Source organism: Rhinopithecus bieti, unplaced genomic scaffold (genome assembly GCF_001698545.2).
Source record: "Rhinopithecus bieti isolate Rb0 unplaced genomic scaffold, ASM169854v2 scaffold_33379, whole genome shotgun sequence".
Classification (NCBI taxonomy): Eukaryota; Metazoa; Chordata; class Mammalia; order Primates; family Cercopithecidae; genus Rhinopithecus; species Rhinopithecus bieti.
The window spans coordinates 133712-150731 of NW_016814101.1; the positions used below are offsets into that span (position 1 = coordinate 133712).

Sequence of the window (17020 nt, forward strand, 5' to 3'; positions counted from 1 at the left end):
AAAAAAAAAAAAAAAAAAAAATGGCGACATTCTAAGTCTAGCCGTCCAGCCTTTTAATTCATGGCCTTTATAGTTATTAGTTGGCACTCCTCTGTAGAGCTTCCCCTTCTCCCTGATCCCAATTGTTCTTTTCAGTATTTCTATGGACCCATGGATTCTTTTTTATTTCATTTTTTTGAGACATTGTCTTGCTCTGTTGGCAAGACTGGAGTGCACTGGCACGACCTCGGCTCACTGCAACCTCCGCCTCCCAGGCTCAAGCAATTCTCCTGCCTCAGTCTCACAAGTAGGTGGGATCATGGGCGTACGCCACCACGCCCGGCTAATTTTTTTGTATTCTAGTAGAGATGGGGTTTCACCGTGTTGGCCAGACTGGTCTCGAACTTCTGACCTCAGGTGATCTGCCCGCCTCGGCCTCCCAAAGTGCTGGGATTGCAGGCGTGAGCCCTGCACCTGGCCCATGGATTCTTTTTGAAATCCAAATGCATTGTCATCCACTACTGTTATGTTTTACGAGGCTCAAAATGCTCAAAATGTCCCAAATTTGGCCAGTGGAAGCCCTTCAAGTTGGCACTTGTATCTTCTTGACATGTCCTCATTCATTCTGTGCTAAGCACATGTCCCAGACTCATTTTGTGCTGCCCTTGCCCTAGGGTCCCAGAATGAGCAATCTCCCTAAGAAGCTCGAGTTCCTTCTATGGGAAATGGTGTACAGAACCCAAATCTGAGCACCAGGCATGCTTATTACTATTGGAGTATCAGAAGTAATAATACTCCTGAGGGAAAAACTGAACCAGAGCCCGATCAAATCTTTAGCCCAGTAGAAACATAATAAAAGTCACAGTGACTGAAAGTTTTAGTAAGTAAAAGAAAAGGTGAAATTAACTTTAATGAGATAGTTACATTCCTTTTTTCTGTACGTGGGTTTTGAAATCTGGTGAGGACTTTACACTTACAGTGCCTCTCAATTCTGACTCGCCACATTTTAAGTGCCCAATAGTTGCATGTGGCTAATGGCTGCCTTAATGGACAGCGCCATCCCAGATCTACCAGTATACAGAAAATACTGGAGGATAGAAGGGCATGTTAAATGCAATGGGGATGTAATCAGCAAAACCCAGACTGTGGGAAATACTACAGCACCATAAACATGGTTTCTACTACATATCAGTTATTCAATAAATAGACTGAAGTTTAAAAAGATGAAGGGAATTGTAAATTAAAAGAGAGCTATATATTTCAATCAAATCCAAAGTATTGACCTTGCTTGGTTCGTTATTTGGAAAACAATAATATAAAACATTTATAAGACATTCAGGGATATCTGAACACTGGCTTGATACTAAGGAACTACTGTCAATGTTTTAAAAAATAATCCTTATCTTTTAGGGACAAATACTGAAATATTTACAGATAAAATGATACGATGTCTAGGATTGACTTCAACATAATCTGAGGGGGAATACAGGTAAAACATGATTGGCCATGAGCAGATGAGGAGAGGAGGAAATCTCCTATGAAATAATACAAAAAGAGAAAGAGAAGGAATGCAAGAAAGAGAGGATAAGAGACAGATAATACAATGAAAGACTACCATATGTCCAGCACGGCTTCCAGAAAGAGAGAAAAGAGAGAAGAGGCGTAGAGTTAATCTTTGAAGAATTTTCTAGAAATGAGGAAAGACATTCATCTTCAGATGGCAAAGGCCTACCAGGTGTTGAGTAAGATTTAAACTCAAAACTAAAACTCAAGCACTGATATATTCTCTATAGACTATAAATGATAAAAAATAAAATCCTAAAAGCCATGAGAGGGAAAGCCAGACAACCTACAAAGGAACAACGACCAGCTTGAGAGTAGACTTCCTGTCAGCAACAGAAGATGCACAAGACCAGGGTGACTTTAAAAAGTGTTACGAGCCGGGCGTGGTGGCAACGGTGGCTCACGCCTGTAATCCCAGCACTTTGGGAGGCCAAGGCGGGCAGATCACCTGATATGAGAAGTTCAAGACCAGCCTGGCCAACATGGTGAAACCCTGTCTCTACTAAGAATATAAAAATTAGCCGTGGGTGGTGGCGGGGGCCTGTAATCCCAGCTACTCGGGAGGCTGAGGCAGAATTTCTTGAACCCAGGAGGCAGAGTTTGCAGTGAGCCAAGATTGAGCCACTGCACTCTAGCCTGGGCGACAGAGCGAGACTCCATCTCAAAAAAAACCCAAAAGTGTTATGTAATACATACTGTGCATATAAAACTATATAACTATATATACATAAACTTCATCTATATGTATGTGTATCTGTCTCTCTCCACTGACTATAAAAACACATTTTTTTAAAAAAAAGAAATGGGGGTCTTGTTATGTTGTCCAGGCTAGTCTTGAACTCCTGGCCTCAAGTGATCCTCCCACCTTGGCCTTCCAAATAGCTGGGGGACTACAAGTGCATACCACCACACCCAGGTGAAAGTACATTTTAAAAGTCCTTCCCGGCCGGGTGCAGTGGCTCATGCCTGTAATCCCAGCACTTTGGGAGGCCAAGGTGGGTGGATCACCTGATATCAGGAGTTCAAGACCAGCCTGGCCAACATGGAGAAACCCTGTCTTTACTAAAAATACAAAAATTAGCTGGGCGTGGTGTTGGGCACCTGTAATCTCAGCTATTAAGGAGGCTGAGGCAGGAGAATCGCTTGAACCTGGGAGGCGGAGGTTACAGTGAGTTTAAATTGTGCCACAGTCTGGGTAACAGAGCAAGACTCTGTCTAAAAAAATAAAAATAAAATAAAATAAAATAAGTACTTTCCTCCCATGTCTTTCACCCACATCACATCCACCTTGGACTTAGCTTAGATTTCATGCTCCACCTGTACCACCTTTGCCTCGTTCCCCTCTCCCTTTATTAAATTTGTCTAGCAAGCTCCAACCCTGGTTAAATGCAACTTGCCCCTTCTCCATGCTGGCAGCTGAGTGTAGCTGGAGAACAACATGGCATGCTGGAGGGTCTCCCTTGAAATGTGTACGCAAGGAAAGCTGGAAATAATATACTAGCAACAACAGCATGGCAGCTGGGGAGCCTTTGGAGAGAAGTTAAAGCTTGCTAAGGATTCTCATCTCCTTTGAGGGGACAAAGCAGTGATCAAAAAACAAAATTCCTGCTTTCGTGAAGCTTACATTCTATGGTAGAGAGGACACATTTCAGAGATCTCCTCTGCTCTGTATCCGCTCATGGTCAATCATGTTTTCATCAGGACAAATAAGTAAATAAACAAGTAAATCTAGAGGATGTCCGCACTGGCAGGTGTTATGCAGAAACTAGAGCACAGTAAGGGAGACCAGTGGGGGCTTGTTCCTTAGCACAGGGTGGTTGGAGATTTACAGGAAGTTAGGGAGCAAGTTCTGTAGTTCAGGAAGCGCGTTCCTGACAGAAAGGACACCAAGTGCAAAGGTCCTGAGGCAGAAACTTGGCTGGTGGCCAGTGTGCCTGGGGCAGAGCCATGAGGCGGGTGTGGGAGGAAGTGGGCCGGACAGGTAGTAGGGACGTGCGGTGCAGGGCCTCATGGGTGATTACAGAGGCCTTTGTTTGCTCGACACAGGACTGGACGCCACTGGAGGCTTTTGTACAGAGGGTGGTGTGACCTGATTTATCCATTAAGAGTCCCTCTAACATCTAGGTGAGAGAGTGATGGTGGCTTGCACCAGGGTGGCAGCAACGGAAGGGGTGAGAAGTTGCTGGATTGGGGATCTATGCTGAGTGGAGTCAACAAGATTTCCTGATGGATGGGATGAAGGGCATGAGAGAGAAAGGAATCAGGCAGGGATGAATCTAAGCTTTTTGGTTGATGGAACTGGAAAAGCAGAGTAGGCCATTTATGGAGATAGAGAAGACTTAGCAGAAGTAGTTTTGCTGTGGTGGGGGAGAGGCTTGCATCAGGGAACCAGGAGCTTAATTTTGGATGTAGCAAGCTTGAAGTGTCCATGAGGTATCCAAGTAGGGATGTCCAGCAGGCAGCTAGAGATATATATATATATACACACACACACACACACAAACACACACACATATACACATACATATATACATATATACACATATATACACACACATATACATAAACACATACACACACGCCTGAGAGAGCTAGGGGTTGGAGATAACAAGCAGGGAGCCCATCAGCTTCTAGACAGTAATTAATCCATGAGATGGGATGGAGTCACTGGGACACTGTCTAAACTTGGAAAAGAGAGTAAGTCCTGGAGCCTGCAAAGTTTAGAAATGACAGTGATCAGCAGACAATCACTGAGGCAGGAGAAATGAGTGAGGTGGCGTCTTAGAAGGCAAGCAAAGAAAGCATCAGATGCTGCTAAAGGGTCAAGTCAGAGGAGGTCTGAGATTCAACTACCGGATACGGCTGCCTCAAGGTCCCTGGAGGCAGTGACTGGGTAGGGAAGAGGAGGTGGCTTCCAGCTGGCACCAGGATGGGTGCTTTGGTGGGGATGAGGCATCCTCGGGAACAGCAGGGGAGGCTGAGTGGAGACATGGACGTGGGCAGGTTTGTGGAGATGGTGGTGCTCGGTGGTACCAAGGGTCTGCTTGAGGCCCATGGCCATGCACAAGGCAAGATTTAACCAGGGTGGGGGTTACAATGTGAAGTACACTGTGGTGGCCACATTTATTTGCCACCTGGGCCAGGCTCTAGTCCCTGGTGACTCCATTAAACACGAGTGTAGGTGTTTCTATAGAGGTATTTTGTAGCTGTGGTTGACATCTACAACCAGCTGACTTTAATGAAGGAGATTACCCTTGATACTCTGGACAGGCAGTATATACTCAGTTCAAAGACCTTCAAAGTGAAACTGAGGTTTCTGTAAGAAGAAACTCTAGTGTGGGACCACAGCGTCAATTCCTGCCTGAGTTTTGGGTCTGCCCTACAAATTTCAGACTTGCCCAGTCAGCCCCCACAATCATGTAAACCAATTCCGTGAATTAAATCTCAATCTCGCTTTCTCCCTCACCCACCCATCTCTCTCGCTGCCCTTCTCCACACATCCCCCTGCTGGTTATTTCTCTGGAGAAACTTTATGGATACATACAACCAAAAGAGAAAGGGGAAGAGGGTGAAGACTATGCAAGTGAACAAGTGGACCAGGGAACTAAAGGCAGTGAGGCACAAATAGGCTGAGCCATAGTGGGCATGGCTGGATGTCTGGGTGGGATTAAGGAATTGGGACAGCTGAGGCAATAGAGGGCATGAGCTGGACAGAGAGGAGCTGGAGTAGAACGACAGAGTAGAATGCCTGCAACTGAGATGAAGGAGAGGACATGCTTACTGGTGATGACAGGGGAGTGGAGGGCAACATCACTGGGTGAGAGGAGGCCAAGGATCAGAGAGGCGAGGGCACTGGTAGGATCATCTACACGAACACTGAATTCACCAATAATAATGCCAAAAAGGAAGTGAAATCACTGAGAAATGAAGTGGAGTCACGGGAAGGGGAGCAGGTGGCTGTGGGTGGCCGCCATAAGGAAAGAAGGGTGTCGGGGTTTGTATAATCTGAGGGTATTACAGCAGCATGAGGGAGAATGGCTCGGAGGCAGCAATGATGAGCATGGAAGGTGCCTACCCCATCTCCAGGCCTGGAGGTGTGAGCAGCATGGGAGAGAAAACAGCCATAACTTTGCAGCGGACGCAATGGCCTTAATATGTCATCAACAAAACCATATGGCGAATGACACCAAATCCAAGAATAAGGGCCCAGTGACAGGCTGAGGGAAGCCATCCATAATAAGCACAATGCGCACAGGATTGGCATCTCAACTACATCAACAGGGAAGAGAAGGTAGCCCCAAAGACAAAGGGGCAAATGACACAGACAAACATTTCACACAGGAGGAAGCCTGAAAGCCAATCACCCAGTGGCAGAGTGGCTGGTTACTTGGTCAGGGAGGACATGTGACTCCGAACACCAGTGAAGCACCACTTCATACTTCTCAGAATGGCAACACCAAATAGTCTGTTATGCCCAGTGTTGGCAAAGATGTGGAGCAATGGGGCTCCTGCCGCACTGCGGATGTGGAGGTAAAATTGACATAGCAGCTTTCTTGAACCATTTGGCACCATCTAATAAAATTCAAGATATTCATACCTGTACAACATGGATGAAGCTTGAAAACATCATGCAAAGTGAAAAAAGTTATGCACAAAAGTACAAATATTACATGATTCCATTTATATGAAATGTCCAGAAGAGGCCAATCCATAGAGATGGGAAGCAGATGAGTGGCTGCCAGGGGTTGGGAGGGTAAGAGAGGGAATGGCTACAAGATTTCATTTTGGGGTAATAAAAATATTCTGGAGTTAGATCATGGGAGACGGTTGCACAGCTTTGTGGATGTACTAAAAATCACTGAATTGCACACTTTAAAAATGTGAAATTTATGGTACATGAATTATATAATTATATGTCAATTAAAAGAATCAAGACTCTGTGGACCAGCACTCACACTTGTTTTGCAGTTGGAACAATACAGCCCATGGATGACTTTTGAAGTCAAGTTTCAGTGGCACACAGCCACATCTATTTGTTCACTTAAATGCTGACCATAGCTGCTTTTGTGCTACCAGGAGAGAGCTGAGTAGCTGTGACAGAGATGATGGTTATTCATTCTAAGTAGTAAGAATGTGGTGTACTTTCCTATAACTTTGAAAATGTTCACAATGAAACAACTGTTTTTCAAACAAATTGGCTGGCCTCTGAGCAAGGGAAGTATCGTGGTTTCCCTTGGTGGGCTTGTGGGAAATCAGCAAGGCTGCATGGTCCATTACCTGCCGGCTGCAGAGGTCACCCAGAAAGAATTGCACCTGGGGATTATCAAACCCTTGCCGGATATCAAATACACTGACAGCATATCCTCTTGCCAGCAACTGCTCCACCATGTGCTGCCCCAGGAATCCAGAGCCCCCGATCACTGTGCATTTCTTGGCCTGCTGAAAGAGAGGAAAGGTGGGGAAGACCAGCGTAGTGAGAACTGGAAGCTGTAGAGAGTCCAGACTTACATATCATGAGCCCCTGCAATGGCAGATATACTTGTTTGTTTGGACTCTTCCTGAGCCAACAAGGAAGCTTTATATCATCCTGGTGTTCCATCACTAGTGCAACCTTCTCTCCTGGGATCAGTAAGGAGGGAAGAGAGAGAGCGAATGACACTGAGATTGACTTTGGTTGGGTTTGATGACAAGATCCATGCTTTGTATTTAGTGAAAGGAAATCAAACCACCTATGACCAAAACTGGACAATCTAAAAAATACCAAAGAAAAAAGAAAACCCCCCAAAAAACAGTGATACCTTCTTGTTCCCGATAGCTGATCCCTGGGTGCTTCTCTAAGGACAAAAACAAAACAAAACAAAAAGGCAGCCATTTGGTAGCTGATAGCTTGCACTGAAAACATCAGAAAGAAGAAAGCAGTCTCCATTCTCGCAGGACAAAGTCAGTCCCTTTTCCTCTCTGGCCACAACAGGGCTGGGCTGTGTGGCTCTGGGCTCATTGCCCAACCCCTTCTTGCCTCAGCCTAGAAATCTAAGACCGCCTTGATGGGATCTCCTGGTGGGGCTGCAGTGAGGATGGATGAGCCCAGGGCTCTGCTTTCCCTCCTCCGAACTGCAAGGAAGTTGAAGAAATGGGGAGAGCCGTGGTGTTTATGTCTCAGCCTCCACAACACGCATGATCCCTTGGGTAATTCCAACTCTGGTGACTGGGCATAATGAAAGGACAGAGTAGCACATGCAGGCACTTAAATACCCTCACTCCAGGATGTCAATGCCAAACTGTGGCTGCTGCACACCAGACAAGCTGGCTACGGGTGTCTGTAAGGAGGACCTGTGATATCGCTCCTCCCTAGGGTCTTTCTAAAACTGTATCTGGGCCTCCTTAAGATGACATCCTCCGATTTCCTTAGCTCATATACAGTAAATCCAACTTGGGTTTGTGGAAATGAAAGATCTTAAAGAAATTATGTTCTAGATTTAAAAAACAAACAAATCTCCTTACTTATTCCTTAAACATCAACACAATTGAGCTATGACAGAGACTCAAGGGATGCCAGGGCCAGACATCCTCTCCAGATCCACCTCTCTCCCAGTTGGGGTGTCTCATCTGAAATGGCACTCATACCAGATTCCACCAGGCCCACCTGGAGCTGGCACTGTACTTTACCTCCATTTGTCCATGTGCAATCTACTAACAAAATCGGCCTCACCATTCTTCTACCACCCAAAACTAACTTCCCAACCTGTTTTTTTCTAGGTTTTATTCTGATTATTCCTAAACACATGCAATCATACCAGGTTACATGAGTTGCACCTTGACTGAGATGTATATTTCCTCAAGTCATAGGCAAATTAAATACAAAACTCACATCAATCCCTTTTCTAACAATCCCTTTCTTCTCCCCTCCTTGCAAGTCAGCTGTACAGGCAAACTGTAGCTATTTAGAATAATTCTGAGCTGCCTGTTTCCCAGCCTGGGTTTCTGCAGTTTACTAAAAGTCTGGCTGAGCCCAAAGACAGTCGGAAGCATCCTGAAGGATTTCAGACTGCCTTGTTTATTTCATTTGGCATCTCTAGTTACAGGTGTTTCAAAAGGTTGCTAATCTTTTCAAAAACAAATAACCTTGCTGTTATGTCCAGTGCGATTTCATTTCATGATTTTCATTGTGACTAATCACTATGCTACTCTTGGACAATGTGACGTGGATTATTTTATGATACTGAAATGTTTATCAATAATGTTTGGGACGAGAGGGCTAATGGCTGTTCTGTGGAGACCCTTGTAGTGATAGGAATCAAACTGGCCTTTACCCCAGGGAAGTCAAATGTGTGATGGGCTGATGTCTTTAATCACACCTGTAATGCTATGTGATTAGAGGAGATCACATGAAACTTTTCATGACCACTTTTTACTTCTCACTGCCACAGTGGACAAGAATGAACATGTACTAACAATTAAGTGTAAGACTCAAGACTGGAAACAGCAAGACTCCATAATGGGTTACTGAGGTGAGTTATAAGATCAACCTCTTGGAGACAGTGTTAAGAATAGGGGCTGAGCACAGTGGCTCATGCCTGTAATCCCAATACTTTGGGAGGCAGAGGTGGGTGGATCACCTGAGGTCAGGGGTTCGAGACCAGCCTGGCCAACATGGTGAAACCCCGTCTCTACTGAAAATACAAAAAATTAGCCAGGTGTGGTGGTAGGCGCCTATAGTCCCAGATAGGAGGCTGAGGAGGGAGAATTGCTTGAACCCAGGAGGCGGAGGTTGCAGTGAGCTGAGATCACGCTACTGCACTCCAGCCTGGGCAACAGAGCCAGACTCCATCTAAAAAAAAAAAAAAAAGAAAAGAAAAAAAAGAAACAAAACCATTTAGGCAAACTAATCTAATTGCAATAGAATCTTGAGATAACAGAATAGTCTAGGGCATTGGGTTTTTCCAACCCTTCTTGTTTTGCTTTGTTGTCAGCAGTGGGACCGTTTTCTCAGAGAGGTCTTATGCAGAATGTATACGTAAGTTAAGACAAATGTGTTCTTTTTATTTTAGTAGTTTAAATTTACAACTTTTACTTCTTATAAAATCAGTCCACCAATGAGAGGAAAAAATGTTATTTCGAAGGACACAAAAATTTGAAACTAGCTGAAAATGGCAGTTTGCTATAATCATTGGAATCCACATTTGTTTGCTGGCTGCCAAGTAGCAATAAAACCCACATAAATGAGGAACTGCAGATGGTAAGTGGCTTCAACCACAGAGGCCCAGAGGAGGCTTGACTCTGAGTTCTACACCAAAAACAGGGTGATTTGATGGCCCATGATAACCTCTTAGGGATCTTGAACCTATTAACATTTGATATAAACACATTTTGTCTTGGTGTAATTATGTTGTTTTTTTGGTTTTGTTTTGTTTTTTTTTTTGAGACAGAGTCTCGCTCTCTCACCCAGGCTGGAGTGCAATGGTGTGATCTTGGCTCACTGTAACCTCCACCTCCCGGTTCAAGCGATTCTCCTGTCTCAGTCTCCTAAGTAGCTGGGATTACAGGCCTCTGAAACCATATCTGGCTAATTTTTTGTATTTTTAGTAGAGACGGGGTTTCACCATGTTGGCCTGGCTGGTCTCAAATTCCTGACCTCCGGTGATCCACCTGTCTCGGCCTCCCAAAGTGCTGGGATTACAGGTGTGAGACACCGTGCCCAGCCACATTTTTGAAGTGCAACACTGATTAAGAATCAATCAAAGCAAACCTTTGCAGACTTATGGGAAGAATCTCCAGGAAGCCTGACAATGACCAGGCTCAACTAGTCCTTCAAGTCCTCTCTGAGACTTGGGACACTAAATCTTAGGCCTAAGAAATACTGCTGCCGCCCCCCGGGAGAGCTGTTGCCATTCCACTAGGAAGTCCAGCCTGGTCTACTGGAGGCCACATGAAGGAAAACCAAGGTGCCCAGTTGACAGCCACCAGTTACTACCAGAGGTGTGAGCAAGGCTGCCTGGGAACATATGCTTCAAGGGGTCCCCATGTGACTGCAACTACATGCAAGAGCCCACAGGAGACCACGCAAGAACACTCCAGGGGGCCTCAGCCCAAACCACAGTCATGAGCAAAGAAATGGTTGTTCTTTTAAACCATTGTGCTCTGATATTGTTACACAGCAATAAGTAACTGATACATCTTAAATAAAGCTATATATCTTATATTAAAAAATACCCAACATTGATTAATACATGTACAAATACAATTTTTCACCCACAGGTAAACAGTATCAGCCTGTTGGTATGTACATGTCAACTTTCTCCTTACCTGATTCTGGTTAACCTTTTCTATGTCAGAACTCGCTTTGGGAGTGTCCTCTGTCAAATGAGTCCGTGTGACTTGGTCTCTCATTGGCTCGCTAACTGCTGGTTCCATTTCGAAGCAAAATATGGTCCTGTTTGTAATCAACCTTTCTTTTCTTAAAGACATAGTTAGAGATAGACATTAATGTTGCTTAAGTCAAAACACCTTTAGCTGTTAGTGTTTTGGGCAGATGCCATCCCCCCGTTAATGTTTTTACAAATAGCTGAACCATAGCTACAGCTGTTCGATGAGACACCAGGCTAATGTTTCTGTGATGTAGGCATGACTGGGCCCACGACTCACCATACTGTTGGATTAGAGGCAGCATAGGAGGCCCGTTAAATCAGTTCACTTATCAGTTACAACATAAAAAATGTCTTTGGCATTGTAGCTTTTTCCACGGCTCTCCCATGCTTCAGTCAGCCTCAATTTCTCCTGTGGTGCTCATTAGGGTGTGGCAGTGCCCACACCTAGGGAGTCCTGGTCTGGGCCTATCGTGAACTGCATGGATCTGCTCCAGTCACTTCCCTTTGCTGCAGCTCAGTTTTCCCATCAATGAAATGGGCACAAGGGCTCATGTCTAGGAGCTCAGGATATGGGATGCTGGGACAGGGGATGAGTGGAGTGCAATAGGAGACGGAGTTCTCCTGCTTGGCTAAGTTAAAGCCACCCCGACGATGCATGGAGGAACTTAAGAGTATTTAGGGCCATCAGAAACCCTTGGGAAGTGGTCAGAGTATGGTGGGCACCCAGCAGTTCACAGCAGGGAGACAGTAGCAACAAAGTCCAACAATGTTACCAAACAGAAGAGTATGGCTTTAGTGACAGCCCTTAAGGTGCTCCTCTCCTTAGTCACCCATGATACTGAACTGCAAACACAAAGATGCCACTTGACTACGATGTGTTTGGTCGTGCGTCTATGTTTTCTTGGTAGTTGCCAATTTACTTAGTCATGGATCCCCTAACATCTGGAGATGGCAGAACCCACGACAAGACAAGAGTCTAACTTTGCTCATGAAAAGCTAGATTCACAGAACACTTCAGTGAGGAGGTGGCAGGCAGGCAGCACTGGGGTTCCACCTGCTGTGATTGCTGCAATCCAACCCCACACCTCAAATTTTACACTCCTCGCCACTTTTAATGAATGGGCATGATCATGTGTCCCAGTGGGGACTGATTTTACGGGCATGTAGAAGGCCAAAATGGCCTTGAAATGGATGTAGGACCCTCAATGTCTGGAGGGGCCATTTTGGGGGAACATTTTTCTGAACTCATAATGAAAGTTATCAAGAAACTGTATTTCAAAACTTGACTTGTCATGGCCATTTTTAGAATGCACTGAAGTCAATCTGTAGCTCTGTGCCTGCCTTGTCCCTCCCTTTATCCCACGATCCCCTTGACGTTGGTAGGGGCCCTGTCAACTGTTCATTCGAAAGACATGTGGCTGATATTCAACTCACTGGGACTCAATGTGTATCTGGACCAAAGCAGCTAGAGAACGAGGATTTTGGCACCTTACACTAAAGCCTTGCCCACTGCTGCAACTTGCGCATGAAGCATAGTGCCCAGCACAAAGTGGGCACTCACATGTTGGCCGGGGGTCATGAGACTACCGTGTGTGGGCACACCCACCAGAGCTCCCATACTGCTCTCTACTGCATACACGCATATCCCATCTAAGGTGCAGGGGCTTCAGTGGGGCAAATGACTATTATTTTGTGATGATACAATCACGAATGCCCACTGCTGGCTTCTTATCCAGATTCCCCAGATATTCAGGGAAATGTGAGCAAATGAAAAGGCACCTGGCATCTACAGGGGCAAGGAGATTGCCCACATCTGGCCTGGACCCCACCAAGGCCTTATTGACCTCTGCTGGCAGAGGGTCTGAGGGGTATGTGCCTGGGGCAATGACAGCAGCGCATGACAGGCTAACTAGGCCAGCCAGGCTAAATAAGCCCACCCCTGTGGAGTTCTGCTCTTGTAAACCTCTGCTCACCCTCTACGCCTGAGAAAATCACAAATCACGCCACTCCTCAGTGCAGCTGGCAATAAATGAATGAACCCAGAGTTGGCTTGCTGCCTGGGTTCAAATCCCAGCTACTATTCCTTACCAGCAGGTAGCCCTCGGGGGAGTTATTTAAAAGAACTGAGTCTGCCTTTACTCATCTGTAAAGTAAATGGCCCCTAAGGTCATTATGAGGATTGTGTCAAATACCTGTCAACGCACCATTCAAGGCAGCTAATTTTATTATTATTGTAACATGGCTTCCTGTGCAGGAGTCTCCCTGCCCATGCCTCCTTCTTGGGCTGCCTTTGGACTCTCTCCACCACTTTAGTCCTCCCCTATCTAATCTGCTGCCATGCGGTGTAAGTTTGGGCAGGCAGGGGCTGTCCTGTCTGCCCTGGAAACGGCTCCCAGGTCCTGCCTAAAGGCTAACTCCTGGGGTTGTTGCAACAACTAGATGCTGGCTAACAAATCAACAACCAAGGACTTGTTTTGTAAAGTATGTGTACAGCGGCACCATAGGGCAGGGGTGTAAAGAAAGAATAAGACAGATTGGGACTCACAAGCAAACTTGGGTGGAAAGAATTATTTCCTCTTTGGCCTTATTCAATGAATAGCATGATGACTAACACCAAACACTTCATTCAGTTCTTCTCGAACCAAAGAGTAAGTTTAACTGCTCCTGTAGCCTTAAGTTTTGCATGAAAAATAGGAAAAGAATGGGCCAATAGAGGTCCTTGGAGGCCTGGTGGGCCCTAAATCCAATGACAAGTGTTCTTACCAGAGACATACAGAGGGGAAAGGCAGGGAGAAGAGGAGGAGGCCAAGTGAAGATGGAGGCAGAGGTTAGAGTGATGTGGCTACAAGCCAAGGAACACCTGGAGCCAGCAGAAGCTGGAAAAAATGAAGAACGAGTCTCCCATTGATCCTTTGGAGGGAACACGACCTTGTCAACACCTTGATTTTGGACTTGTGGCCTCCAGAACTGTGAGAGACACATTTCTGCTGTTCTAAGTCACACAGTTTGTGGTCATCTGTTACAGCAGACCCAGCAAACCATACAAGTATCCTTTGCAGTCCCGAAATCCAAATAGCAGAGCTGCCAATTCCACAGGTTCCCTTGTACGACTAACAAAAGCAAGAAGCCTTAGAGCCTATTCCTCTCCTCATTTGCTAGAGGAGGATGTAGGAGGTGAAAGAAGAAACACGTCTCGCCCCAACGGAGCTGTACTGCTGAAACAATAATCACACAATTCTTTGCAAACCAGCCTCTTGTCAAAACAAAATCTCCTTTGTCTCAAATTATATACCAATTATTTTAAAGTTTATAAATACTATGAGTCAGATAAGAATTTTGGTGACAGCTTAGCTGTCTCTATGGGTTGGAGTACCCAGAGCTAGCCTCACAAATGAGTCAGATCCCATAGGCAACCCCCGCCTGCTGCCTACTCACCTAAATTCACCATGTGATATATGCTCAGGTTACAATGTACATTGAGAATAGCTTTGACTGAATAGACATTTTTCCAAAGAAGATCTACTTTAAAGATGGCCAAAAAGCACATGAAAAGATGTTCAACAGGCTGGGTGTGGTGGATCACGCCTGTAATCCCAGCACTTTGGGAGGCTGAGGCAGGTCAGGAGTTCGAGACCAGCCTGGCCAACATGGTAAAACCCCATCTGTACTAAAAATACAAAAATTAGCTGGGCGTGGTGGCACATGCCTGTAATCCCAACTACTCAGAAGGCTGAGGCAGGAGAATCACTTGAACCTGGGAGTTGGAGGTTGCAGTGAGCCAGGATGGTACCACCACTGCACTCCAGCCTGGGCGACAGAGCAAGACTGTCTCAAAAAAAAAAAAAAAAAAAAAAAAAAAACAAAAAACGATGCTCAATATCACTAATCATTAGGACAATGCAAATCAAAACCATAGTGAGGTGTCACCTCACACCCATTATTAGGATGGCTATTATCAAAAGCCAGAAAAGAGAAAATAACAAGCGTCAGTGAGGATGTGGAGAACCTGGAACCCTCATATATTGTTCATGGGCATGTAAAATGATGCTGCGCCTTGGAAAATAGTATGGCAGCTCCTCAAAAAAATTAAACAGAGAATTACTATAGGATCCAGCAATTTCATGTCTGGGCATATACCCCCAAAATTGAAAGCAGGGACTTGAACAGAAATTTGTACATCCATGTTCACAGCAGCATTAATCACTACAGCCAAAAGGTAGAAGCAGCAATGTGTCCACTGACAGATGAACAGATAAACAAAATGTGGTCTAGCCATGCATGGGCATATTTTTCAGCCATAAAAAGGAATGAAGTTCTGAGACATGCAACAACATGCGTGAACCTCGAGGACATTATGGTCAGTGAAATAAGCTAGACACAAAAGGACAAGTGCTCTGTGAATGGGGAGTGACTGCTGATGGGAACAGACTCTCAGCATTGTAGGAGGAAGAGTTCTGAAGGCGGATGGGTTGATGGTCGCTCAACAATGGGAATGCATGTAATGCCACTCAATTGTCCACCTAAATATGGTGAAGATGGTACATTTTCTGTTATATCTACTTTACCACACAGACACACAGAAGAATAGCTCTGAACTATTGAAAACAAGACTCCAAAAAGCAATGTTTTAGGGGCTGGTAGATTGTTCACACATCAGAAGCCTTGAGTCTTTTCCTTTAAAATGTTAGTTATTTGAATCCATTAAAAACTAGTATGTGCACCCACGATGCACACTGGGACAAAATCTTCAGCTAAAAATAATCTAGGAAAACAGAGACATGTTGTACTGGTGAAATCCAACCACCTTGCTCCACACCACAGGCCCATGGAAGGACAAAGTTGAGCTGAGTTGCCCCAGCAAAATAAAGGCTAAACTGAAACCTCTACAGAGATGTGACCTCGGTCTGTTCCAAGAGGGCCAAATAGGAACAGCTCTGGTCTGCAGCTCCGAGCATGAACGACACAGAAGATGGGTGATTTCTGCATTTCCAACTGAGGTACCTGGTTCATCTCATTGGGACTGGTGGGACAGTGAGTATAGCCCATGGAGAGAGAGCCAAAGCAGGGCGTGGTGTTGCCTTACCCAGGAAGTGCAAGAGGTCGGGGGATTTCCCTTCCCTAGCCAAGGGAAGCCGTGACAGACTACACCTGGAAAAATGGGACACTCCCACTCAAATACTGCATTTTTCCCACAGTCTTAGCAACTGGCAGACCAGGAGATTCTCTCCTGTGCCTGGCTCAGCGGGTCTCAAGCCCACTGAGTCTTGCTCACTGCTAGTGCAGCAGCCTGAGATCCACCTGCGAGGCTGCAGCCTGGCAGGGGGAGGGACATCCACCATTACCGAGGCGTGAGTAGGTAAACAAAGTGGCCGGGAAGCTCGAACTGGGCAGACCCCATCACAGCTCAGCAAGGCCTGCTGCTTCTATAGACTCCACCTGTTGGGCAGGGCATGGCTGAACAAAAGGCAGCAGAAACTTCTGCAGACTTAAACGTTCCTGTCTGACAGCTCTTAAGAGAGCAGTGGTTCTCCCAGCACGGCGTTTGAGCTCTGAGAAAGGACAGACTGCGTCCTCAAGTGTCGGGGGGTAACTGGAGACACCTCCCAGTAGGGTCCGACAGACACCTTATATAGGCGGGTGCCCCTCTGGGACGAAGCTTCCAGAGGAAGGATCAGGCAGCAATATTTGCTGTTCTGCAGCCTCTGCTGGTGATACCCAGGCAAACAGGGTCTGGAGTGGACCTCCAGCAAACTCCAACAGACCTGCAGCTGAGGGACCTGATTGTTAGAAGGAAAACTAACAAACAGAAAGGAATAACGTCAACATCAACAAAAAGGACATCCACACCAAAACCCCATCTATAGGTCACCAACATCAAAGACCAAAGGTAGATAAAACCACAAAGATGGGGAGAAACCAGAGCAGAAAAGCTGAAAATTCTAAAAACCAGAGCGCCTCTTCTCCTCCAAAGGATCGTAGCTCCTCGCCAGCAACAGAACAAAGCTGGATGGAGAATGACTTTGACGAGTTGACAGAAGTAGGCTTCAAAAGGTCTGTAATAACAAACTTTTTCGAGCTAAAGGACCATGTTCTTTTTTTTTTTTTTTTTTTTT

General features: G+C 45.6%; 1 protein-coding gene across 6 annotated transcripts in view; it reads right to left on the reverse strand.

Annotated features, from left to right (window-relative positions):
- Window positions 1-17020, reverse strand: part of NSDHL (NAD(P) dependent 3-beta-hydroxysteroid dehydrogenase NSDHL) — a 36742-nt gene that overhangs the window by 12910 nt on the left and 6812 nt on the right. For 4 of the 6 annotated variants that reach the window (XM_017849790.1, XM_017849786.1, XM_017849789.1 and 1 more), the window contains 2 exons: window positions 10846-10996; window positions 6820-6981 (listed from right to left, as the gene is read on the reverse strand). In XM_017849790.1, coding sequence (XP_017705279.1) covers window positions 6820-6981; window positions 10846-10953 — 270 coding nt within the window. In that variant the 5' untranslated portion in view covers window positions 10954-10996. The remainder of the gene's footprint in view (window positions 1-6819; window positions 6982-10845; window positions 10997-17020) is intronic. The other 2 variants (XM_017849791.1, XM_017849792.1) reach the window with 1 other exon arrangement.